This window comes from Phyllobates terribilis, unplaced genomic scaffold (genome assembly GCF_046119375.1).
Source record: "Phyllobates terribilis strain yellow unplaced genomic scaffold, ASM4611937v1 Scaffold_4__5_contigs__length_816908805, whole genome shotgun sequence".
In the NCBI taxonomy this organism is placed as follows: Eukaryota; Metazoa; Chordata; class Amphibia; order Anura; family Dendrobatidae; genus Phyllobates; species Phyllobates terribilis.
In genome coordinates, this window is record NW_027362764.1 from 309564495 (window position 1) to 309592293 (window position 27799).

Consider the following 27799-nt stretch of genomic DNA (forward strand, 5'->3'; position numbering starts at 1 on the left):
TAATTTACACATACCCCTATGTCCATACAGCACAGTCTCTACCCGTCTACCCAATGTTTTCAAAAAGTTTTCTTTCCGAACCTCACCAACCAATGTGATGCCGGCATGTCACCAGCTACAACTACTACCGCTCAACTCCAAATACCACAGTGCTAGACCCCTATTAACACAGCGCACATCAAATTACAAATCTTACAGCATAAATAATGTCCTCCAGTATTCCTTTTTTTATATTACGGAAAGAAAAATGCATGTAGTATTGGAATATCTGTGCTTCAATACGATACCTTGCTATCTTATGCTCTTGTGAAAAAGGAGCAAAGACCAACTTAAAAGTAAGGCAAAGTGCTTTAGCACTGATGTTATTTTACTATTTGCAGTTGTTGCTTACCTACCTTGTTAGGGCTTCTGTAAGTTAAGGACCTTTTATACGGGATGATGATTGGGCAGTCGAACGCTGTGTGATCAGATTCTTTACATTAATATCCTTGTTTGTTGGCAGTTCATTCTCCCCCGGTGTATACAGAGAAGAGCTGCCAATGATAATGAAGCTGTAGGTGAAGGAATGTGCACTCTTGCTAGGTTGTCAGCTGGCCGTAGCATCGGGCACAAGATTGGCCCTTGGAAAAGCTTTATCTTCATAAAGTCCGGTTGTCTACCTAAATAGAGCACTGTATAGAGATGCATATACATGTCGACTCCATATCTACAGCCATGCGTATGTAAATATACTGTACCACTCCAACAGACCAGCCCCCGAGGACTGGATTTTAGCACAGTTATAAGTCAGTGTGAGCAGCACATGTGTTTTCACAATTTTTAATCAGGCATGTCCTGACTTATAAGGAATGATTATAATTCCCAACTACGGTAATTTTTTAGAATTTTGTCCAGCATGGACCGATAAGAAGCTATATATATATATATATATATATATATATATATATATATATATATATGTAACATACCTGGCGGCGTCCTTACATAGTGGTCCATCTCCCACTGTGCAAGAGCGCGCACTTGATCTCCAGTCCAGAATGTCTCTCTGGCTTCCCTTCATGCTGTCTGTTTGTGCCTGTTTCTGCTGCTTAAGGGCGGCGCCCGATCACTTCCTGCTTTTTGTACCTGCTGCAGGCACACCCCTTGTGCGTCCTCAGCCTATTGCTGTCTGTCACCTGGTATATAGCTCAGCTGCTCCCATCTATCCCTGCCTGAGCAAAGTGTTTCTTTCAGTGTGTGCTTTCACTCTGAAGGTGCCAGGTCCCGTTCTTTGTCTCCTGTCTTGCGGTATCAGTTCCCGTGTCTGAACTGAGTCCTGTCTATGTCTCCTGCCTTGCGGTATCAGTTCCCGTGTCTGAGCTGAGTCCTGTCTTTGTCTCCTGCCTTGCGGTATCAGTTCCCGTGTCTGAACTGAGTCCTGTCTGTGTACTCTTGCCTGCTGCCTTTCCTGGAGGCTGTATTTCCAGGCCTGTCTGAACACGCTCCTAGCCTGTTCCTCCCGCCTTCTGGGGGCCGATTACCCAGACCCGCTCCTGTATCTTGTCTGTCCTGTCTGAACACGCTCCTTGCCTGTTCGTCCCGCCTCTCTGGGGGCCGTATTCCCAGACCCGCTCCTGTATTCCGCTGCAGTGTCGGTCTAGCCCGTACACTCAGTTCCAGTCTGTACTCTCTCCTATCTTTCATCTGTCTTTTCTCTATGTCCGTTCCTTTCCTTTTTCTGCAGAGTCTGAACTCGTACCTAACTCCTGCCTGTTGTCTCTGTACTCCCGTTTGTGAGTTTGTGGTCCACTCGCTACTTCACTGCAAGTACCCTGTGGGTGTCTGGCTCTGCCTTTCCCTTCCTGTCTGTTCCGTGTGAACAGAGCCCTGTCCCCCCTACTCAGCCTTGCCTGCTCTGACTCCTTTGCTCACTGCTCCGGCGGTTCTAGCCTGCTCTGACTCCTTTGCTCACCGCTCCGGCGGTTCTAGCCTGCTCTGACTCCTTTGCTCACCGCTCCGGCGGTTCTAGTCTGCTCTGACTCCTTTGCTTACCGCTCCGGCGGTTCTAGCCTGCTCTGACTCCTTTGCTCGCTGCTCTGGCAGCCTTGCTCCGCTCTGACCCTTTTGCTCGCTGCTCCGGCAGTCTCGCTCCACTCTTGCTCACCGCTCCAGGCGGCCTCGTCCTGCTTTACTCTTGCTCACTGCTCCGGCAGTCTCGCTCAGCTCTGATCCTTTGTTCACCGCTCCTGGCGGCCTTGTCCTGCTCTACTCTTGCTCACCGCTCCAGGCGGCCTTGTCCTGCCCTGTTCTCGCTCACCTCTCTGGGCGGCCTCACTCTGCTGTGTTTGTCCGCCACATCTGTGGTTCTGTTCCTGAGTCCCAGTGTGTACTGGGTCCTATCCCGCCAGTGTCACTACCTGCTAGTGCCTCCCTGTCTGCACCCTAGCTGTGCTTGCCTGTACCCCCCTGCCTGCATACCCGCCTGCCTGCATACCAGTCGTGCCTGCCTATACCCACCAGTCTGTGTGCCAGCCTACCAGTCTGTTCCTGTATTCCCCTGTGTGGGTCAACAGCCGTGTCCGGGGTCTGTCCTGGAGTAGCACCTGGTCCCTCTGCTCGGTTCCTCCTTGGTGCACTGGCGTCGTATGCCGTCGTGCGACCCTGGTCGGATCGGGTGAATATCTAGTTAAGCCCCTCCAGGCATTCACTCTCCGGCACGGTCCAGTGGAATCACTACAATCACACGCACACGCCGCTCAGCCCGGGCGTGTGCTTTACAATATATATATATATATATATATATATATATATATGTAGTTTCCATTCCCATGCTTCCCCCCCAGTTTATTTGCCTCCCTTAATGTCAGAACGTACTCATTTGGAGTAGATGATGGCAATGAAAGGGTCACCTTTCTCATTAAGACCTCATTCAGACATCCAATTTTCACGTACATGTTCTATATGTGTTTTTTACATATTACACACGTGGCCATTACACATTGTGGCTGTTTATACTTCTGAAGTTATTTTGCGGACTGTATATCTAAAAAAAAAAAAAAAAATTACAGAGATATGTCTTTTTTGGGGGCATAATAGATGAAATTACTCATACAAATCCATGGGTCCAAGCAAATCACTGAAAACACATGGATTGCGTCAGTGTGCGGTGTGTCCGTGATTAACATTGTAATGTATAGGGGAAGCTTTTTAATTATTTTTTTTCATACTTAAAATTCACTGACCAAACACTGGTGATTAAAAAGCGATACTGATGAAAATCTGATAAAAACACTGTCACCGTTTTTGCATACATGAAAAGTCATGGATGTCTGAATGAGGCCCTACCTCTAGGGATAAGCCTGCTGCAGGAGGCAGAACATTCAGAAGACACAGGCGCTGACCATCTCACTGCCATCATCTGTACTCCAAATGAGTATCTTCTGATATCAGTGCAGCTAAAAGCAGGCAAATTGACTGGGGAAAAGTGGGGGTTTGGAAGCCACTTACATGCGTTTGTTTTTTTTTAGGCTAAGGAAGACAGATTCCTTAATCGAGTGATTTGCAAGGTTTCATAACTTTCCAAGCTGGACAAAATTATAATTAAAAAAAATAATAAATGAACGTTTAGGTACTCTTAAACATGTACTTTTGGAAAGATTGGTGCAGCATGGCACATAAACCATGACGGATCCTATTCTAGGTCAGTGCGCTTCGTCAAGCATTTTCGTTGGTATGAGTTGTCCGTGACTTTGTGGTTTCCATTAGAAAACCCAACACTAGTGGCTCCACACTGGTCATATTTGCGGTGAATATTTTCTAAGATACCAATAGCTGATCGGCTAAAGAAAGACAGCACCAGCAATGAGGGCATGTGAGCACCACAGACTGTATTTGGCTGCAGCGCTCACATGTGTAGACACCAGGTCACCTATGGAGGCCAGTAAACTGACCCATCTGGGGACTAGGCACGCAAGGGAGCAGCAGAAAAATGGTAAAGTGGGTGTTTTTTTTTAAGATATGCACGTTTTGCTGCATATTTGGAGATAAGTCATTGGAGAAAATTTTTGTTTGCTATTCTGGGGTGTTATGGCATATAACTAGGAATGGAGTTCTGGAAGTTTAAAGGCATCCTGTCATCAGGATTTTGGTAAGTAAACTACATGTATTGTCAGGTTGGCGCTGTTACACTGATTAAAACGATACCATGGTTGAAGAAATCCGTCTTGTGGTTGTTGTTTAATCTGTGTTTGCAGGACTGTGGGTGGGTCTTTTATAGGTGCTCTGGCCTCATCGTCATCATTCTGGGCTTAAATGACAAGTCACTGAACCTTCACTGACCTGCCTCCTAGTTTAAATACTGCGCATGCGCAGTTAATATTGTGGTCTTTAAAAAAAAAAATAATAATAATTGACTCCAGCAAAATGGCGGCGGCGCATGCTCAGTAACATCTGTCGGCAAGAGATGCTCTCAATCTGTTCAAGTGCCGCCCACCTTTAATCAAAAATAACGGAGAATAACCCTATATACAATGTGGCTATTTCTCCATGGGGAGCAGAAGGTAGGCCACTAGTCTTCTCGGGATCTTTGGTGCTACCTGATGTCATTCTCTGATCAATCAGGCAGACATGTACAGTTAGGTCCAGAAATATTTGGACAATGGCACAAGTTTTGTCACTTTAGCTTTTTAACAAAGCATATTCAAGATGCAGAAAAAAAGAGGAGAAAATACAGTACCCACTAAATGGAAAAAAATAGATGTATAAGTAAAAACACCTTTATTAGTAGAAAAAAAAATCCTTTAGCTACGACTATGAACACTAATTGTGTTTGAAACGCATCAGTTCTATTCTCTCCATGTGCTAACTTTTTTTTTAATGATTTTTTCTTTTATTCTACTAATAAAGGTGTTTTTACTTATACATCTATTTTTTCCACTTAAGAGTGCTGTATTGTCTCATCCTTTTTTTCCCCTACAACACTCAAAGTGCAGACTGTCAGCTTTAATTTGAGGGTATTCACATCTTAATTGGAGTATGAGTTTATGAACTACAGATCTTTAATATGTAGCTACCTCTTTATAAGGCCACGTGCACATATTGAGTATTTAGTGAGCTTTTCACCTCAGTATGTGTAAGCCAAAACCAGGAGTTGAACAGTCAGAGGAAAAGTATAATAGAAACACGTCACCACTTTATTATTCACTTCTGGTTTTGCCTTATACATACTGAAGTAAAAAATTCACCAAATACTCGACGTGTGCACATGGCCCAAAGGGACCAAAAGTAATTGAACAATTATCTGAAAAACTCTTTAATGGACTGGGTGGGCTATTCCCTCATTAATCCATCATCAGTTCAGCAGGTAAAAGGTCTGTAGCTGATTCCAGGTGTGGCATTCACAAAACTTAAGGCAGAATGACCCACAAACAAGCAACAACGGAAGTCCTGGCAAAGCATCACAAAGGAGGAAAACCAGCATTTGGTGACGTCCATGTCTTCAAGACTTCAGGAAGTCATTGCCTGCAAAGGATTTTCTACAAAGTAATAAAAAAGAACATTTTATATATGGTAAAATTAATTTCTCCAATTACTATTGAGCCCCTAAAATGAGGAGGCTTTGTAGAAAAATGGTTGCAATTCCTAAACATTTCACAGGCTATTTTGGTTTAACCCTTTTAATTAAACCTGAAAGCCTACACTTCAATTACGTTTCAGTTGTTTCATATTAAATCCATAATAGTGGCATGTAGAGCCCAAATCACGGAGATTAGGTCACTGTACAAATATTTCTGGACCTAACTATATCTAATATAGATATATATTTATTTTCTATCTATCGATCTATCTATGTGTGCATATACACTGCTCAAAAAAATTAAAGGGAACACTCAAATAACACATCCTAGATCTGAATGAATGAAATATTCTCATTGAATACTTTGTTCTGTACAAAGTTGAATGTGCTGACAACAAAATCACACAAAAATCATCAATGGAAATCAAATTTATTAACCAATGGAGGCCTGGATTTGGAGTCACGCCCAAAATTAAAGTGGAAAAACACACTACAGGCTGAACCAACTTTGATGTAATGTCCTTAAAACAAGTCAAAATGAGGCTCAGTATTGTGTGTGGCCTCCACGTGCCTGTATGACCTCCCTACAACGCCTGGGCATGCTCCTGATGAAGTTCAGGATGGTCTCCTGTGGGATCTCCTCCCAGACCTGGACTAAAGCATCCGCCAACTCCTGGACAGTCTGTGGTGCAATGTGACGTTGGTGGATGGAGCGAGACATGATGTCCCAGATGTGCTCAATCGGATTCAGGTCTGTGGAATGGATGGGCCAGTCCATAGCTTCCATGCCTTCATCTTGCAGGAACTGCTGACACACTCCAGCCACATGAGGTCTGACATTGTCCTGCATTAGGAGGAACCCAGGGCCAACCGCACCAGTATATGGTCTCACAAGGGGTCTGAGGATCTCATCTCGGTACCTAATTGCAGTCAGGCTACCTCTGGCGACCACATGGAGGGCTGTGCGGCCCTCCAAAGAAATGCCACCCCACACCATTACTGACCCACTGCCAAACCAGTCATGCTGAAGGATGTTGCAGGCAGGAGATCGCTCTCCACGGCATCTCCAGACTCTGTCACGTCTGTCACATGTGCTCAGTGTGAACCTGCTTTCATCTGTGAAGAGCACAGGGTGCTAATAGCGACTTTGCCAATCCTGGTGTTCTGTGGCAAATGCAGAGCGTCCTGCGCGGTGTTGGGCTGTCAGCACAACCCCCATCTGTGGACGTCGGGCCCTCATACCACCCTCATGGAGTCGTTTTATAACTGTTTGTGCAGACACATGCACATTTGTGGCCTGCTGGAGGTCATTTTGCGGGGCTCTGGCAGTGCTCCTCCTGTTCCTCCTTGCACAAAGGCGGAGGAAGCGGTCCTGCTGCTGGGTTATTGCCCTCCTACGGCCCCCTCCACGTCTCCTGGTGTACTGGCCCGTCTCCTGATAGCGCCTCCAGCCTCTGGACACTACGCTGACAGACACAGCAAACCTTCTTGCCACAGCTCACATTGATGTGCCATCCTGGATGAGCTGCACTACCTGAGCAACTTCTGTGGGTTGTAGAATCTGTCTCATGCTACCACGAGTGTGAAAGCACAACCAACATTCAAAAGTGACCAAAACATCAGCCAGAAAGCATGGTTACCGAGATGTGGTCTGCAGTCCCCAGCTGCAGAACCACTCCTTTGAGTGTGTCTTGATAATTGCTAATAATTTCCATCTATTGTCTATTCCATTTGCACAACAGCATGTGAAATCGATTGTCAGTCAGTGTTGCTTCCTAAGTGGATAGTTTGATTTCACAGAAGTTTGATCTGCTTGGAGTTATATTCTGTTGTTTAAGTGTTCCCTTTATTTTTTTTGAGCAGTGTATATTTTAGGGATTTGCTTTCTCAGGTAGGCATTAGGTAGCGTTCACATAGGCAATGCGTTTTGGTCCAAACTGGTGCAGTTTTATTGCTTTCATAAAACTCCAAGGGATTCAAAACCAAAAATCGCCTTTTCTGGGCACAAAGGTATAACATTAAATAAACAGATCATTCAGCAGTCACATATGTCAGCGCGGGCTCACCTTAAAATATTACAGTCCTTTCTCCAGGAGCTAAGTTCATACGCTGAAGAGGTACGTTCCTGCTGTGTCTCGGTATCCACTTCAGCCTGAGCTCCAACAGCTTCCAGCACCAAACAGAAGTGGTCAGCTCCGGGCACAGTTTATTCTGAACAGGCTGCATCTTCCAAACATTTCTCTGCATCTCCACACACATGCTGCTCGGCTTTCCTAGCTGACCTTTGCAGTCTCCATTCCGAGTCACACCCTAGCATGTCTCACTCACAGCTATAGCTCACATTTTGATTGGTCACTCGCCATTGTTGACAAAACTAGAGAACACAGGCCCTGGTTCTTGTAAAAAGTTAGGCTGGTTGCATCTAATTATGATCTGCAGTGCTAGGATTTAACACAGTCCCACCTGGCTTTGCTACAATATATATATATATATATGTGTGTGTATGATATATATGCTATTATTTTAGTATTTTGGTTATTCTTTAATTTTTGAAAACCCCAGCAATGTTACATAGTGCATCAATAATTCAACTGTGTATATGTAAGATGGCCAGCACAGTAATTCTCCAGTTTAAGCTCTTATCTTATCTTGTGCTTTCTGTATTTCAGGCTGCAGAATCCGGGATAGTGAAGGTAAAAAACATAGCTGCACGGAACAGTGACATACTGCCAGGTAATTGGGATGATGTTTACCTCTATAGTCCAGCTCCACCTTTGACTAACAATAGCTGTATTGTGAGCAAATAAATGTATAGGCTTGCAAGTCCTTTTAATATATCTGCATAACTTTTCACTGTTTTTCAATGAGTTTTTACTCTGACATTCAACGGGCAATGGAGATGCTGTTGACGGATCATATAGTAATCCTAACAAATATAGCTTGTATATCTATTTAGTACTTTGTGTGTAATGAACAGTTGATGTGTGAGAATGAATGTTACCATTCACTGACAAGAATAGATGTTGAAAAGTGATATGTTAGAACATTGCATAGATTGAATAAGCTTTAGTTACCCAAAAAATTGAAAACCCTCCTAACCCCCTCCTAATCTACATGTAAATGTATGTTCCGAGCATGTACTTAAAGGGAGCCTGTCACCAGGATTTTCCCATATAACCTACGACCACCACTTTTCAGCCCCATGTGACAGCATTCTAGAATTAGAATGCTGTATAATCGACTCCAAAGGAAAAAAAAAACGCCTTTTATTATACTCCCCTACAGGGCGGTCTGGTCCGACTGGCAACGCTGGTCTTCATCCTGCTCCTCCTCTCTTGCGATGCCGTCCTTCTTCTCTGCTTCTTGTGGATGATGCGCACTACGTCATCCACACAGTGTTCCTCTTCATGCTCCTGCACTTCTCTCTGTCCTGCCGAAAGCAGAGCAAAGTACTGTTATGCACATGCGCCAGCGCTCTTTGGCCTTTCCCCGCGCATGCACAGAACAGTACTTTGCTCTGCCCTCAGCAGGACAGAGAGATGTACGCCTGCACAGGAGCGCAAAGGGCAACACTGTGGATAACGTAGGATGCGTCATCCACATGTATTATTGACATGAAATTCTCACCAGATGTCAGTAACAACCCATCCAATCCACACAGGCAAATAAATCAAACCATAGATGTCCATAAATTAAGTTATGTGTTATAATGAGAAATGACACTAATATTCAATAACATTAATGCTTTCTACAAAAGCCTTTGTTGATGATGACAGCTTCAAGACGCCTCCAGTATGGAGAAACTAGTCGCATGCATTGCTCCTGTGTTATTTTGGCCTATTCTCCTACACAAACACTCTTCAAATCCTGAAGGTTCCATGGGCTCCTTCTATGAACTCTGAACTTTAGTTCCTACCATAAATTTTCTATTGTATTCAGGTCAGGTGATTGACTGGACCATTATAGCAGCTTTATTGTCTTTCTCTGAAACCAATTGAAAGTTTCCTTGGCTGTGTTTTGGGGATCACTGTCTTGCTGAAATGTCCACCCTCGTTTCTGCTTCATCACTCTGGTAGATGGCAGCACATTTTTATCAATATTGTCTTGGTACATTTGTCTATTCATCCTTCCTTCAATTATACTTAGTTTGCGATTGCCGTATGCTGAAAAACAGCCCTGCACCATGATGTTCCCACCTTCAAACTTCACTGTTGGTATGGCGTTTTTGGGGTGTTATGCAGTGCCTTTTGGCCTCCAAACATGGTGTGTGTTATGCCATATAAACAGTTCAATTTTGGTCTCATCTGACAAGAGGATATTCTCCCAATAGTTCACATGCTTGTCTAAATGTTGTTGAGCAAACTTTAAATGCGATTGAACATATTTTTTGTGCATACGGGCCATGAAGGTTGAGTGCATCATTTATAGTTTTCTTTGAAACAATTGTTCCTGCTGATGACACGTCTTTCTGTAGCTCTCTACAGGTGGTCCTTGGCTCTTGAACAACTCTTCTGATAATTTTGTCAATCCTCTGCCTGAAATGTTTCATGGATCACTTTGTCATGGTTGGTTCATGGTGAAATGATTTTCTTTCCACTTCTGGATTATGGCCCCAGCAGTGCTCACTGGAACCTTCAGTAGCTTAGAAATTCTTCTGTAACCAATGCCATCAGTATGTTTTGCAACAATAAGGTTGCGACAGTCTTGAGACTGCTCACTCGTTTTACCCATCATGAGATGGCACCTTGGTAATGAGACACCTTTTTATAGGCAATCAATTGAACCAGCTGAGATTATTTTTCCCTAAGTGGCAGGATTGCTTTCTAATTACTGATAGATTTCAGCTGCTGTCATGACTTACAATGGCTTTTTGCATCTGTCTTTCTTCATGTATTCAATACTTTTCCCTGAGTCATTTCTCATTATTACACATAACTTAATTTATGGACACCTATGGTTTGATTTCTTTGCCTGTGTGGATTGGATGGGTTGTTACTGACAACTGGTGAGCATTTCATGTCAATAGCACCTTTAGAAATAGATTGACTTAGAAAATTGGTGATGTGTGCAATACTTATTTTAACCGCTGTGTATATATATTCCTTAACAATGGGAAAGATTTATTAGGCTAAATAGCTAAACTTGTAAGTGGCTCTGTCACCAAATTTCACTATACAAACTGAATACATTAGTACATGGATCTGTGAGACCTGATAAGACTGGCATATTAGGTTTGAAAATCCATGTCCTAATTGTTGTATAATCATCATACTGAAATGAGCATTTTATGAGGCCAGCTGAAAGGTGAGCGGTCATTAGTCCTAATGTATTCAGTCTCCACCTGCCCAGTCTGACTGACAGCTGAAGCTTGTGCTGAGCATTGTGAGATCTCAGCAGTAGGAGGGACACTGAGGAGCTGTTTTTCAGTCTAGGTGGGTAGAAAATTAGTGAAACTTACAGAAAGGATTATAATAGCCATTCTGATGTGGATTCTCAAAGTGAATACATTATCCTTATTAGATCTGAGAGATATGTAGTAATGATTGCAGTTTGTATTGTGAAATCTGATGACAGATCAGCTGTTAATTTAACCAAAAACTGTCGTTCAGGCCTTGGATACTGTATCTAGTCTTGGGCTACAGGGCTAAAAATCTGGGTTTTATCTCTGGTGCTAGGAACGCATTGTGAACCAAGCCTAACTTATAGGAGGAGAAGAAATAGAACAGATTATAAATCCTGAATATGATGAGAAAAGACTGTTTTGTTAGTATTATTATCACTTGTACATTGGCTGCAAAAAATGTCAATATTATCTTCCTTTTTTCTTATTATTCCTGAAGCATTGAAAGAGAACAGTTCAGAAGTAGTCCAACCTTTCCTTATGGGTTGTGGAACAAAAGAACCGAAAATCACTCGGCTTTGTCTTGCTGCCATCCAGAGGCTAATGTCACATGAAGTGGTGTCAGAGGTAAGGGGATTAGACTATTGGAGTCCTTTCCTTCACCATAAGTCTATGTCTGTCATACAGTGTATTAACCCGTCAGCATTAGTAGGACGTATTATTGGTGTATTCATTTTGTACACAGTTGTTGGTTTTTCTATTTATTTGTGTGTCTTATGCAATTCAGTTTACTTTGTGTGAAAAGGCTGATTTATAATACCTTGATGTTAACACAATATATATGTAGCGCCAATATCACTAGCGTCATTAAAGTGCTTTAGGAAGCACTACACAGAGACAAACTAGGGAAGTAATTAGCTCCTGTGTTCAGTGGTGTCCTGTTTCCGGACCTGCAGGGGTGAGGACTGTGCAGCTGTGACCTGCAGGGGTGAGGACTGTGCAGCTGTGACCTGCAGGGGTGAGGACTGTGCAGCTGTGACCTGCAGGGGTGAGGACTGTGCAGCTGTGACCTGCAGGGGTGAGGACTGTGCAGCTGTGACCTGCAGGGGTGAGGACTGTGCAGCTGTGACCTGCAGGGGTGAGGACTGTGCAGCTGTGACCTGCAGGGGTGAGGACTGTGCAGCTGTGACCTGCAGGGGTGAGGACTGTGCAGCTGTGACCTGCAGGGGTGAGGACTGTGCAGCTGTGACCTGCAGGGGTGAGGACTGTGCAGCTGTGACCTGCAGGGGTGAGGACTGTGCAGCTGTGACCTGCAGGGGTGAGGACTGTGCAGCTGTGACCTGCAGGGGTGAGGACTGTGCAGCTGTGACCTGCAGGGGTGAGGACTGTGCAGCTGTGACCTGCAGGGGTGAGGACTGTGCAGCTGTGACCTGCAGGGGTGAGGACTGTGCAGCTGTGACCTGCAGGGGTGAGGACTGTGCAGCTGTGACCTGCAGGGGTGAGGACTGTGCAGCTGTGACCTGCAGGGGTGAGGACTGTGCAGCTGTGACCTGCAGGGGTGAGGACTGTGCAGCTGTGACCTGCAGGGGTGAGGACTGTGCAGCTGTGACCTGCAGGGGTGAGGACTGTGCAGCTGTGACCTGCAGGGGTGAGGACTGTGCAGCTGTGACCTGCAGGGGTGAGGACTGTGCAGCTGTGATCTGCAGGGGTGAGGACTGTGCAGCTGTGACCTGCAGGGGTGAGGACTGTGCAGCTGTGACCTGCAGGGGTGAGGACTGTGCAGCTGTGACCTGCAGGGGTGAGGACTGTGCAGCTGTGACCTGCAGGGGTGAGGACTGTGCAGCTGTGACCTGCAGGGGTGAGGACTGTGCAGCTGTGACCTGCAGGGGTGAGGACTGTGCAGCTGTGACCTGCAGGGGTGAGGACTGTGCAGCTGTGACCTGCAGGGGTGAGGACTGTGCAGCTGTAGTGATGTGCAGGTTCACCTTCCTCTCCTGCCATGTCCTGTTCACACCCCTTAATCCATACAGCATTTTAATACATTTCTCTTTTAAAGCTCTGTTCTTTTGTTTCCAAAGGCTGCTGCTGGTAATATCATCAATATGCTATGGCAGCTGATGGAAAATGGACTGGAAGAATTAAAGCTTCTACAGACCGTTTTGGTGCTTCTAACAACTTACACGGTGGTTCACGATGATGCTTTATCAAAGGTAAGTGTGCTGTACAAATTGATTTATGCTATCCTGTACATTTATTTTATGTATTTATTCAATTATATATTTATTAATGCCTATAAATTACGGAAATATAGTTGCAAAAAAGATTTATCAGCACTGTTCTCTTTATGAGCAGCAGAGATTCTGATAATAAAGCGGAGCACCAACATTATGTATGGTGAATGTGATAGCAATGTGGCAGTGCCGTCACAAACAGAGGTTTTTATAGAAAAGATGAAATGGGGATATTCTACTTTCACGTTCCGGCCACCCATTCGTGACCCGTTCCGTCTGAACCTGAAAGTCTGGATTTGAACATGCCTCCGACACAGAATTGTTCAGCGTTTTATCCAGAAAACTCGGGACAATTTGTTTCTCGTGTGTTATGCTAATGCAATCTGTTTTTTTACAGCAGCAGCGATTAATCACTTATAAAACCATTTACAGTTTCCTGCTTTACAGAAATTAATTGTAAAAATTGAATTATATACTGTGGCTACGTATGGCATCCAATTTCATTTTATTTATTTATTTATTTTTTTAACGTACCCATAGACTTAAATGGGTAAGTGTCATCTGATTTACGGAAGAAACTAGTGCATGCTGCGTTTTTTTTTTTTTTTGTTTTTTTTTTAGCAGACCGAAAATATAGTGGTGTGAACTAGCCCTTAGTCTCAGGGAGGCACTTTGTACTCCAGCTGGCATCTTTTGCAGCAGCATACCTCTTTTTTTGGGCAGGCACAATCGCATGGTAGATTACACCTTTGTGTCCAGTTAAAGGGTCATTCACTACCGGAATGGAGTCCAGACGGAGTAAAAAGTGACTGCTTTTTGAAGTTTTTCAGAGCTCTTACTACTGAAGCCATGATGTGCGTTTTCTTGAGATTTGCCAAAGGTCCATTGTTGCCATTGGATGTGATTTAGGGATAAATGTCCCTGCGGGCAGCATCGATTGGCCTCAGTGGTCACTATTGTCATACATTTGAAACCTAGAGGTTTAGGGCACCCAAGAAACCTGAAGGAAAGTGACCAGAATAGAAAAGTTTATGATTTTTATATTTTGGACACCTGCAATCTTCTTTTAAGGCTTAGTGGTAGTCTTTTTCCCTCTTTCTTGCAATTAATATGATTTCTTCATCGATATATTTTGCAGGCAATCGTTCTCTGCTTCAGACTGCACTTCACAAAAGACAACATAACGAACAACACGGCTGCAGCGACGGTGCGGCAGGTAGTCACCGTGGTGTTTGAGAGGATGGTAGCTGAAGATGAAAGGCACAAAGGTAAACCTGGGCTATACGTATTGATCCGGTACATGCTTCATAGCATTTATCCCTGCTAGATGAGTTCCTAATATGCTGTACATTTATACTACATACGGATGTGTTTTTCTTTGTAAAGGTGTCCTGATCTTCAGTTTTCCGTCAAGTTTTGGGTCCTGGGAGCTCAACTTCACAAAAGAGAATTTACTATGTAAGCTCGTCATTAGTGCTGCATGTGAAGGGGGCTGGCTGACTGGGTCAGTATAGCTGCAAAGCCAACCCCATTCTCATTCACAGCTGTTGCATAGACAAAGAAAGGGTCTGGCTTGGCTATTAAATGAACCAGGTTTCCATTCTCCTTCCCACATAGCACTGATGATGTGCTGACACAAAATTATTTTCCTGTGTCCAGAACAAACCAGAAGTTTTTCTGCTGGAACCGAGCTAATATGTGAAATTTGAGACATCTTCGAACTAATACTGTATGAGAAAGTTATATTTATATAAATGCACCTAAAGGTAATGTTTTTGAAGTGGACAGACCTTTTAATGAATCTAACCATATTGGCCAGTATTTTTTGGCCAGGGTTTACGCTGGTCCCAATGGATTCTCTCACTCTCCCTATCTAAAAATTGTGGCCGCTAAAGAGAATATGTCACCAGGTTTTTAACATCTGATCAAAATATGGAGACAGAGACCCTGATTCCAGAAATGTGCCTCACTTACTGGGCTGCTTGCTGTAGTTTTCAAAAGTTCTTGTTTTATCAGTTGGAGATTATCACTAGCTGGCTAGTAAATCGTCTGCCAGGTAGTCCTCCATATTCATGAGTTCTGTATGACCTTGACCCCAGTAACCTGTCAATCAGTGGTGTGGACGGAGTTATGCTGAGCTAAATCAGCAGCAGCTTAATCAGTGATTTTATCAAACTGCAGCAAGCAGCCCAGTATGTGACACATCACTGGAATCAGCCTCTACATCATGCTGCTTGAAATGGAGTTGCAAAAACCTGGTGACTGATTCTTACATACCGTAGTCTAAATGTACAATGGAAAATTATATTGTGGTACCATGTTAGTCAGAAAAAGTAAATACTTTTATGCCCAAAGATGACAAAAGTATTGTCGGAGTGCTACCTTTATTGGCTAACCAGAACAAAATATATATTTACAAGCTTTCAGAGCATTGGGGCTCCTTCAGGCAGGTTCAGGCATAAAAGAGTTTACATCCATTGTAGTCCAAATGTAAATCAATACCATGAAGGTTTTCTCAAAGGGATTGTTCCTCAATTACATGTCACGTTTCTCTGCTAGATCATACAAAACAATTCTTTTGCTTAGAACTATTATTTTTTTTTAAGAGCCCATCTTTATATATCAGTGTTACATACTTGTTATGGCACCCTTGGATCTCTCGTGATTCCCTGTCAGAACATCCACCTAATGTATCAAGCAGTCATGGACACGTTTGGCCACTCGATCAGTCTTTCTTGTGTACGGAAGGCAGATTGATTCTTGCTATTGTGCAGGCCAGCCAATAAGAAACTGAACACGGTAAGAAGCACTGGACACATCAAGAGAACATTGTGAGGAAAATCAAAAGAACCAGGGGGTGCCATAGCAAGTATGTGACAGCAGTTTCTAGAGGGAACATTTCTGCTTGTGGAGAGTGGCATGCATGACATGCCTATGTAAGGAGACTTATAGGCCATGCGTTGCTCTTCTAGGAAATTATATATGCAAGAGGACTTGAACTCTAGTGCCACCTATTGGAAGTAGCAAATCTAAAAGTTAATATTGACCCTTAAACAACCCTTGCTACATGACTTACCATAAAAGACAAACCAAAATCTCAATATGCAGACATTTGTTGCACTGAGGAGGGGCAACACTCCGAAACATGTGTCTGCAAATTGAGATTCTGGTTCTTTTATCCTAAGTCATATGACAAGGCTCGTTTAAGGGTCGATAATGACTTTTAGGATTGCTATTTCCAATAGGTAGCGCTAGAGTTCTAGTCCTCTACTTCTCTGAAGAGGCAATTTGCATGGCATGGGGTATTTTTTTATATTATTCTGATTGTAAAATGGGCATGTTTTGTCTGATTAATCAGAGATCCCCTTCAATATTTAGAAATGTAATGAAAATAAAATTGTAGGAAGCAGAAGTGAAAAGCCCTTCTTGGACTTTTCTTTTGGCTGACCTTACTGTTTACTTGAGTCAATACATGAATGTCTCCTCACCAAGGGGCAAGCCAAGGTTAACTATCCACTAATGGATCTACAAATATATGGCAGTTTATTTGAGGATTGTGCGACTGTGTTCATTCCTATGTGTCATGTGATGTATTAGTTGGTTCTCTTTAATACTATCCAGATGCTACTTTGCCTGTTAATATTTTTAAAAAAATGGGGTCATTCCAGTAAAACATCAATGCTTAATAGATATCTTGGAACATTAAAATCTATCACTTTATGATATGCAGATGTTGTGGAACCGCCCGTGCCTGTCACTGGGAACAGTAATCGGAGATCTGTCAGCACTTTGAAGCCATGTGCTAAAGATGCGTATATGCTCTTTCAGGTAATCCTTCTAGTCACGTAGATGTAAGTCACACAAGCATATATTCTGTTATCCCAGAGAATCGGTTTAATAGTGTGCCCAAAATATTCTCCATCTCCTCCATTCTGTTAGTCTGTGATAATTGGACTGCACTTAGATGTCATCCAAGTGCAGTCCAATGTTTTCTGCGCACTCATTAACTTGCATGGCTGAGTGCGATCCGAATATTGGATCAAACTCAGCATGCTGTGATTTTTCTCCTCAGTCCAGCTCTATTCAAGGAAAAAATCAGACGTGCACAACCTCATAGACTAACATTGGTCAGAGTGCGATCTGATGTTTTGACTAATAGTATGGTCATCTACACGAGCCCTAAAGATGAGTGGTGCAGCTTTCAACGGTGTTTCCTAGAGTTTTGCTTTATTGATTATTGTTATTTAATAATCCTATTAATGGTTTCCCCTGACTTCCTTAGGATTTGTGTCAGCTGGTTAATGCTGATGCTCCCTACTGGCTGGTAGGAATGACAGAAATGACAAGGACGTTTGGCTTGGAACTTCTGGAATCGGTCCTTAATGACTTTCCACAAGTTTTCTTGCAGGTAATTACAGCTGTTGCTTCATGTCTGAAACTGTGAGGTGGGTAATAAGTTTATAGAGAAAAGTCTAATACTATTTTTGCTTTTGCTAATTCCACTTTTTTATTTTTTTTTATTTTACAGCATCAAGAATTTAGTTTCCTATTGAAAGAACGCGTGTGTCCTCTTGTGATCAAGCTCTTTTCGCCAAATATTAAATTCCGCCAAGGCTCCAGTAGTAATTCTTCTCCTGCTCCTGTTGAGAAACCCTACTTTCCTATATGTATGAGACTGCTCCGAGTTGTATCTGTACTTATTAAGCAATTTTATGGCCTTTTGGTAAGGCAATACATTTATTTTACATTTTCTGGGGTGCTTTAGTGCATGTTCTAGAATTTTTTTATCTTTTTTCAAAGTGCTGAGCTCAGGAGGCAGATTTGATCAGCTTCTGTATGAAGGAGCACACGGAACAATGTATGGGCTACATAGAAAGTCTATAATCCCCCAGACCGTTTTCTGCATTTGCTCCTGCAGGAGGCGAGCTCTTCTGCCTGTGTACCGTACTTTTCTAAAAGTCTTTTGAGCTATCGTTGGGGGCTCCGGAACCCAGATCCCCATCAATCCGCATGGTGTCACACTTAAGGGTGTGTTACAGCAAACTAAATATACAAATTGCCTCTTCGGAGAGAAAGAGGACTTGAACTCTAGCTCCACCTATTGGAAGTAGCAATTCTAAAAGTCAATATCAACTCTTTAACAAGCCTTGCCATATGACTTAAGATAAAATCAAACCAGAATCTCAGTTTGCAGACTGTTTTGCAGTGTTGCCTCTCATCAGTGCAAAGTAAGAGATCTGATTTGGCTGGGTGAGAGGCTTAAGACTAGGACCCAAAGGGTAAGATTTCTCCTTATGGAGAGTGAAATGCCAGAGTGAGGAGACTTATACGCCATGCATGCTCCTCTGGGAAATTAAATGTGCAAATTGCCTCTTCAGAGAGGAAGAGGACTTGAACTCTAGTACCACCTATTGGAAGGATACACCCCTGTCTAAACATGTCAATACTATGCATGAGGGCAAAGTTTATTTGGTCAGATTCATAGGTATTGATAAGGTCAAGTTTCCACTGAGAGGTGGTAATTGGGATAAGGCTCTACTTCAGAGAGAGGCCAAATGGATACATTATCTACGTACGCTGGCACCTAGTGGACTGAATGAACAAATCTCGTATAAATGTTTCCTATTGGTTGAGGGACCATCTAGGGAAAGGAGTGTAGGGACAACCGACGTTGAGTGGGGGCGCCACTGCGCAGGTCTAGGGTGCCAACCTCCGCTGCCAGGTAGGGATTGGGGCCTAGGGCCAGTGTAGAAAGGATCATATGTGCCATGCTGTATCCCTTTGGACTTTTTATGGGGCCATGTTTTTTTCTCACCAGGGTTTCTCATATTTAATATACCTCCAGTAACGTATCATCTATTAATCTTTTCTATCCCGTACTTCAGATGCTGACCTTTGGTTTGGCCCTTTGGACAATGTTGCAAATGGTTTTAGTGGACAAATGCGTGTTTGTCTTAGCCTCCTACTCATGCCTACCTAGTTATTTGGTTATAATAAGCCCTATGGTGGGGAGCCATGCTTAACCCTTAAGGGGTGGGACGATGGATATTTCCTTTTCTAAAAAGTTGAATTATTATAAATCATCTGGTCCCATTGTTTGATATATTGCTGCAGGTTTGTAGTGGTGATTATATATCTGTAAATGTAGGAGAGGAGGGGTATTGTACCTCCCAGTCTGTGTGTGTGAGAGAGTGGTTTTTGTTGTCCCTCCCTCCCCGGCCACCGCTGTCTGGAGTCCGGTTCTGGCTGGTTTTGTAGCGCTAGTGTGCTTTGCGATGCACTTCATTTCTATATGCATGCATTCCATTTACCGGAAACAGGAAGGACGTCACCAGATGTGACGTTGGCGGGATTCCATATGCGTTCCACCCGATGGTTTGCGTTCCAGATACCGGATAAACTAGCCCACGTGACCGAAAGTGACGTAGCGGCGTGTCGGTTAGCGCGGCAGTTTAAAGGAGTCACGGTGTAGGAAGTGACAGGTGGAACCCTGGGTCTTTTGAAAGGAGGATAAGGGCTGTTTGAAATGGTGGAGACCCTCAGCCCCTTTTTTCAGTCTCCCCTAATGAATCTACTTTAGGAGGAAACGCGTTGGGAGCAGGATACCTCCAGAATGTTTTGGTCATGTATTTGAGGATGACATTACACCAGGATGAATCAAGCCATGATGCACTTTAGGATTGGGTGAGATTGTTTCATTTTGCTTGATATAACAACAACCCGAAGGATTCCTTCAGTGGGGTTTTGCTGATTTTCCCTGACATAGTCCACGGTACCTATTTGAATAGAGGTCATGTGGGATTTTACTGTATAATCCATGGTACCTTCTGCGTTTCAAGGGCATATGGGAGTTTATTGTATACCTATTTTTTGAGCGCACACATGGTATCCCTTTATGATTGGTATGTAATATATATTTAAAAAAAGGCCAACTAATATTGGCAAGGATAGTGTCTAAATCCCATGATCAGGATGAGTTGAGGTTGATTTATTTCTAGGCCGTATACACTTGGCATTTGATATGTTGAGGTGTGGTTCGCATGTATATACTATCATAGTTTATTGAGAATAATTCAAAAGACCCAGGGTTCACTATTTGGCCCATTATGGTTTTTTAACTTGGAAAAAAAAAAAATGTTTAATATATATCTAATAAATGTTATATTTTAACTATCTTGCTTAAAAATCTAAATAAAAAACTAGCCTCCTCCACCCCTTAATAACCAGCCATCTCACACCTCATTTCCCCGTCGCCCAGACCAGCTCAATGAGTTGTTATGGAGGAGGGGGAAAAGTGTAACTATAGTCATGAGTAGTCACCGATAAATATAATTATTTTACATAGCAAAGCAATATAGCTTTAAATGCTATGATTTAAAAAAAAAAAAACTGGAATCCTCCACCCCTTAATAACCAGCCATCTCACACCTCATTTCCCCGTCGCCCAGACCAGCTCAATGAGTTGTTATGGAGGAGGAGGAAAAGTATAACTATAGTCATCGGTAGTCACCGGTAAATAAAATGATTTTACATAGCAAAGCAATATAGTTTTAAATGCTATGATTTAAAAAAAACTGGCCTCCTCCACCCCTTAATAGCTAGCCATCACACACCTTATTTCCCCGTCGCCCAGGACAGCTCAATGAGTTGTTATGGAAGAGGGGGGAAAGTGTAACTATAGTCACCGGTAAATATATTTATTTTACATAGCAAAGCAATATAGCTTTAAATGCTATGATTTAAAAAAAAAAAAAAAAACCTGGCCTCCTTCCACCCCTTAATAGCCAGCCGTCTCACACCTTATTTCCCCATCATCCAGGTCAGCTCAATGAGTTTTTATGGAGGAAGGGGAAAAGTATAACTATAGTCACCGGTAAATATAATTATTTTCCATAGCAAAGCAATATAGCTTTAAATGCTATGATTTTTTTAAAAAAAGCAACAAAAAAAAAAACTGGCCTCCTCCACCCCTTAATAGCCAGCCATCACTCAGCTTATTACCCCGTCACCCAGGATAGCTCAATGAGTTGTTATGGAGGAGGGGGAAAAGGGTAATTATAGTCACCGGTAAATATAATTATTTTATATTGCAAAGCAATATAGCTTTAAATGCAATGATTTAAAAACTAAAAAAAAAAAAAAAAAACTGGCCTCTTCCACCCCTTAACAGCCAGCCATCTCACACCTTATTTCCCTGTCGCCCAGACCAGCTCAATGAGTTGTTATGGAGGAGGGGGAAAAGTGTAACTATAGTCACCGGTAAATATAATTATTTTACATAGCAAAGCCATATAGCTTTAAATGCTATGATTTAAAAACTATAAAATAAAAAAATCGGGCCTCGTCCACCCCTTAATAGCCAGCCATATCACACCTTATTTTCCAGTCGCCCAGACCAGCTCAATGAGTTGTTATGGAGGAGGGGGAAAAGTGTAACTATAGTCACTGGTAGTCACCGGTAAATATAGTTATTTTACATAGCAAAGCAATATAGCTTTAAATGCTATGATTTAAAAAAAAAAAACTAGCCTCCTCCACCCCTTAATAGCCAGCCATCACTCACCTTATTTCCCCGTCACCCAGGACAGCTGAATGAGTTGTTATGGAGGAGGGGGAAAAGGGTAATTATAGTCACCGGTAAATATAATTATTTTACATAGCAAAGCAATATAGCTTTATATGCTATGATTTTAAAACTAAAAAAAAAAAAAAACTGGCCTCCTCCACCCCTTAATAGCCAGCCATCTCACACCTTATTTCCCCGTCATCCAAGTCAGCTCAATGAGTTGTTATGGAGAAGGGGGAAAAGTATAACTATAGTCACTGGTAGTCACCGGTAAATATAATTATTTTACATAGCAAAGCAATATAGCTTTAAATGCTATGATTTAAAAAAAAAAACACCAAAAAAAAAACTGGCCTCATCCACCCCTTAGTAGCCAGCCATCACTCACCTTATTTCCCCGTCACCCAGGATAACTCAATGAGTTGTTATGGAGGAAAGGGAAAAGGGTAATTATAGTCGCCGGCAAATATAATTATCTTACATAGCAAAGCAATATAGCTTTAAATGCTATGATTTAAAAACTAAAAAAAAAAAATGGCCTCCTCCACCCCTTAACAGCCAGCCATCTCACACCTTATTTCCCCGTCGCCCAGGACAGCTGAATGAGTTGTTATGGAGGAGGGGGAAAAGTGTAACTATAGTCACCGGTAGTCACCGGTAAATATAATTATTTTACATAGCAAAGCAATATAGCTTTATATGCTATGATTTAAAAACTAAAAAAAAAAAACTGGCCTCCTCCACCCCTTAATAGCCAGCCATCTCATACCTTATTTCCCCGTCATCCAAGTCAGCTCAATGAGTTGTTATGGAGAAGGGGGAAAAGTATAACTATAGTCACCGGTAGTCACTGGTAAATATAATTATTTTACATAGCAAAGCAATATAGCTTTAAATGCTATGATTTAAAAAAAAAACACCAAAAAAAAAACTGGCCTCATCCACCCCTTAGTAGCCAGCCATCACTCACCTTATTTCCCCGTCACCCAGGATAACTCAATGAGTTGTTATGGAGGAGGGGGGAAAGGGTAATTATAGTCACCGGCAAATATAATTATTTTACATAGCAAAGCAACATAGCTTTAAATGCTATGATTTAAAAAAAAAACACCAAAAAAAAAACTGGCCTCCTCCACCCCTTAACAGCCAGCCATCTCACACCTTATTTCCCCGTCGCCCAGACCAGCTCAATGAGTTGTTATGGAGGAGGGGGAAAAGTGTAACTATAGTCATGAGTAGTCACCGATAAATAAAATTATTTTACATAGCAAAGCAATATAGTTTTAAATGCTATGATTTAAAAAAAACTGGCCTCCTTCCACCCCTTAATAGCCAGCCATCTCACACCTTATTTCCCCGTCACCCAGAACAGCTCAAGGAGTTGTTATGGAGGAGGGGGAAAAGGGTAATTATAGTCACCGGTAAATATAATTATTTTACATAGCAAAGTAATATAGCTTTATATGCTATGATTTAAAAACTAAAAAAAAAAAAAAAACTGGCCTCTTCCACCCCTTAATAGCCAGCCACCTCACACCTTATTTCCCCGTCACCCAGGACAACTCAATGAGTTATTATGGAGGAGGGGGAAAAGTATAACTATAGTCATCGGTAGTCACAGGTAAATATAATTATTTTACATATTGTACATAGCAAAGCAATATAGCTTTAAATGCTATGATTTAAAAACTAAAAAAAAAAAACTGGCCTCATCCACCCCTTAATAGCCAGCCATCACTCACCTTATTTCCCCGTCGCCCAGGACAGCTAAATGAGTTGTTATCGAGGAGGGGGAAAAGTGTAACTATAGTCACCGGTAAATATAATTATTTTACACAGCAAAGCAATATAGCTTTAATTGCTATGATTTAAAAAAAAAAACTGGCCTCCTCCACCCCTTAATAGCCAGCCATCACTCACCTTATTTCCCCGTCACCCAGGACAGCTCAATGAGTTGTAATGGAGGAGGGGGAAAAGTGTCACTATAGTCAACGGTAGTCACCGGTAAATATAATTATTTTACATAGCAAAGCAATATAGCTTTACATGCTATGATTAAAAAAAAACAAAAAAACTGGCCTCCTCCACCCCTTAATAGCCAGCCATCACTCACCTTATTTCCCCGTCACCCAGAACAGCTCAATGAGTTGTTATGGAGGAGGGGGAAAAGGGTGATTATAGTCACCGGTAGTCAACGGTAAATATAATTATTTTACATAGCAAAGCAATATAGCTTTAAGTGCTATGATTAAAAAAAAAAAAAAACTGGCCTACTTCCACCCCTTAATAGCCAGCCATCTCACACCTTATTTCCCTGTCACCCAGAACAGCTCAATGAGTTGTTATGGAGGAGGGGGAAAAGGGTAATTATAGTCACCGGTAGTCACCAGTAAATATAATTATTTTACATAGCAAAGCAATATAGCTTTAAATGATGTGATTTAAAAAAAGAAAAAAAACTGGCCTCCTTCCACCCCTTAATAGCCAGCCATCTCGCACCTTATTTCCCCGTCGCCCAGAACAGCTCAATGAGTTGTTATGGAGGAGGGGGGAAAGGGTAATTATAGTCACCGGTAGTCACCGGTAAATATAATTATTTTACATAGCAAAGTAATATAGCTTTAAATGCTATGATTAAAAAAAAACAAAAAAAAAAAACTGGCCTCCTCCACCTCTTAATAGCTAGCCATCACACACCTTATTTCCCCGTCACCCAGAACAGCTCAATGAGTTGTTATGGAGTAGGGGGAAAAGGGTAATTATAGTCACCGGTAGTCACCGGTAAATATAATTATTTTACATAGCAAAGCAATATAGCTTTAAATGCAATGATTTAAAAAAAAAACAAACTGGCCTCCTCCACCCCTTAATAGCTAGCCATCACACACCTTATTTCCCCGTCGCCCAGGACAGCTCAATGAGTTGTTATGGAGGAGGGGGAAAAGTGTAACTATAGTCACCGGTAAATATAATTATTTTACATAGCAAAGCAATATAGCTTTAAATGCTATGATTTAAAAAAAAAAAAAAACTGGCCTCCTTCCACCCCTTAATAGCCACCCATCTCACACCTTATTTCCCCGTCACCCAGAACAGCTCAATGAGTTGTTATGGAGGAGGGGGGAAAGGGTAATTATAGTCACCTGTAGTCACCGGTAAATATAATTATTTTACATAGCAAAGCAATATAGCTTTAAATGCTATGATTTAAAAAAAAAAAAAAAAAACTGGCCTCCTTCCACCCCTTAATAGCCAGCCATCTCACACCTTATTTCCCAGTCACCCAGAACAGCTCAATGAGTTGTTATGGAGGAGGGGGAAAAGGGTAATTATAGTCACCGGTAGTCAGCGGTAAATATAATTATTTTAAATAGCAAAGCAATATAGCTTTAAATGCTATGATTAAAAAAAACAAAAAAAACTGGCCTCCTTCTACCCCTTAATAACCAGCCATCTCACACCTTATTTCCCCGTCACCCAGAACAGCTCAATGAGTTGTTATGGAGGAGGGGGAAAAGGGTAATTATAGTCACCGGTAGTCACCGGTAAATATAATTATTTTACATAGCAAAGCAATATAGCTTTAAATGCTATGATTAAAAAAAAACAAAAAAACTGGCCTCCTTCCACCCCTTAATAGCCAGCCATCTCACACCTTATTTCCCCGTCACCCAGAACAGCTCAATGAGTTGTTATAGAGGAGGGGGAAAAGGGTAATTATAGTCACCGGTAGTCACCGGTAAATATAATTATTTTACATAGCAAAGCAATATAGCTTTAAATGCTATGATTAAAAAAAAAACAAAAAAACTGGCCTCCTTGCACCCCTTAATAGCCAGCCATCTCACACCTTATTTCCCCGTCACCCAGAACAGCTCAATGAGTTGTTATGGAGGAGGGGGAAAAGGGTAATTATAGTCACCGGTAGTCACCGGTAAATATAATTATTTTACATAGTAAAGCAATATAGCTTTAAATGCTATGATTTAAAAAAAAAAAAAAAAAAAAAAAAAAACTGGCCTCCTTCCACCCCTTAATAGCCAGCCATCTCACACATTATTTCCCGTCACCCAGAACAGCTCAATGAGTTGTTATGGAGGAGGGGGAAAAGTGTAACTATAGTCACTGGTAGTCACCGGTAAATATAATTATTTTACATAGCAAAGCAATATAGCTTTAAATGCAATGATTTAAAAAAAAAACAAAAACTGGCCACCTCCACCCCTTAATAGCCAGCCATCACACACCTTATTTCCCCGTCGCCCAGGACAGCTCAATGAGTTGTTATGAAGGAGTGGGGAAAGGGTAATTATAGTCACCGGTAGTCACCGGTAAATATAATTATTTTACATAGCAAAGCAATATAGCTTTAAATGCTATGATTTAAAAAAAAAAAAAAAACTGGCCTCCTCCACCCCTTAATAGCCAGCCATCTCACACCTTATTTCCCCGTCGCCCAGGACAGCTCAATGAGTTGTTATGGAAGAGGGGGGAAAGTGTAACTATAGTCACCGGTAGTCACCAGTAAATATATTTATTTTACATAGCAAAGCAATATAGCTTTAAATGCTATGATTTAAAAAAAAAAAAAAAAAAAAAAAAAAAACTGGCCTCCTTCCACCCCTTAATAGCCAGCCATCTCACACCTTATTTCCCAGTCACCCAGAACAGCTCAATGAGTTGTTATGGAGGAGGGGGAAAAGGGTAATTATAGTCACCGGTAGTCAGCGGTAAATATAATTATTTTACATAGCAAAGCAATATAGCTTTAAATGCTATGATTAAAAAAAAACTAAAAAACTGGCCTCCTTCCACCCCTTAATAGCTAGCCATCACACACCTTATTTCCCCGTCGCCCAGGACAGCTCAATGAGTTGTTATGGAAGAGGGGGGAAAGTGTAACTATAGTCACCGGTAGTCACCAGTAAATATATTTATTTTACATAGCAAAGCAATATAGCTTTAAATGCTATGATTTAAGAAAAAAAAAAAACTGGCCTCCTTCCACCCCTTAATAGCCAGCCATCTCACACCTTATTTCCCAGTCACCCAGAACAGCTCAATGAGTTGTTATGGAGGAGGGGGAAAAGGGTAATTATAGTCACCGGTAGTCAGCGGTAAATATAATTATTTTAAATAGCAAAGCAATATAGCTTTAAATGCTATGATTAAAGAAAACAAAAAAAACTGGCCTCCTTCCACCCCTTAATAACCAGCCATCTCACACCTTATTTCCCCGTCACCCAGAACAGCTCAATGAGTTGTTATGGAGGAGGGGGAAAAGGGTAATTGTAGTCACCGGTAAATATAATTATTTTACATAGCAAAGCAATATAGCTTTAAATGCTATGATTTAAAAAAAAAAAAAAAAAAACTGGCCTCCTTCCACCCCTTAATAGCCAGCCATCTCACACCTTATTTACCAGTCACCCAGAACAGCTCAATGAGTTGTTATGGAGGAGGGGGAAAAGGGTAATTATAGTCACCGGTAGTCAGCGGTAAATATAATTATTTTAAATAGCAAAGCAATATAGCTTTAAATGCTATGATTAAAAAAAACAAAAAAAACTGGCCTCCTTCTACCCCTTAATAACCAGCCATCTCACACCTTATTTCCCCGTCACCCAGAACAGCTCAATGAGTTGTTATGGAGGAGGGGGAAAAGGGTAATTATAGTCACCGGTAGTCACCGGTAAATATAATTATTTTACATAGCAAAGCAATATAGCTTTAAATGCAATGATTTAAAAAAAAAAAAAACTGGCCTCCTCCACCCCTTAATAGCTAGCCATCACACACCTTATTTCCCCGTCGCCCAGGACAGCTCAATGAGTTGTTATGGAGGAGGGGGAAAAGTGTAACTATAGTCACCGGTAAATATAATTATTTTACATAGCAAAGCAATATAGCTATAAATGCTATGATTTAAAAAAAAAAAAAAACTGGCCTCCTTCCACCCCTTAATAGCCACCCATCTCACACCTTATTTCCCCGTCACCCAGAACAGCTCAATGAGTTGTTATGGAGGAGGGGGGAAAGGGTAATTATAGTCACCGGTAGTCACCGGTAAATATAATTATTTTACATAGCAAAGCAATATAGCTTTA

General features: G+C 41.8%; 1 protein-coding gene across 2 annotated transcripts in view; it reads left to right on the top strand.

Moving 5' to 3' along the window:
- Positions 1-27799, top strand: part of LOC141265364 (protein MON2 homolog) — a 53577-nt gene that overhangs the window by 23793 nt on the left and 1985 nt on the right. Inside the window, exons 2-8 of one of the 2 annotated variants that reach the window (XM_073678370.1) lie at positions 8224-8287; positions 11395-11522; positions 12974-13105; positions 14265-14394; positions 16857-16954; positions 17409-17534; positions 17655-18312. In XM_073678370.1, the coding sequence (XP_073534471.1) occupies positions 8224-8287; positions 11395-11522; positions 12974-13105; positions 14265-14394; positions 16857-16954; positions 17409-17534; positions 17655-17891 (915 nt within the window). In that variant the 3' untranslated portion in view covers positions 17892-18312. Of the gene's footprint in view, positions 1-8223; positions 8288-11394; positions 11523-12973; positions 13106-14264; positions 14395-16856; positions 16955-17408; positions 17535-17654; positions 18313-27799 lie in introns of those variants that run through there. The other variant, XM_073678371.1, reaches the window with a different exon arrangement.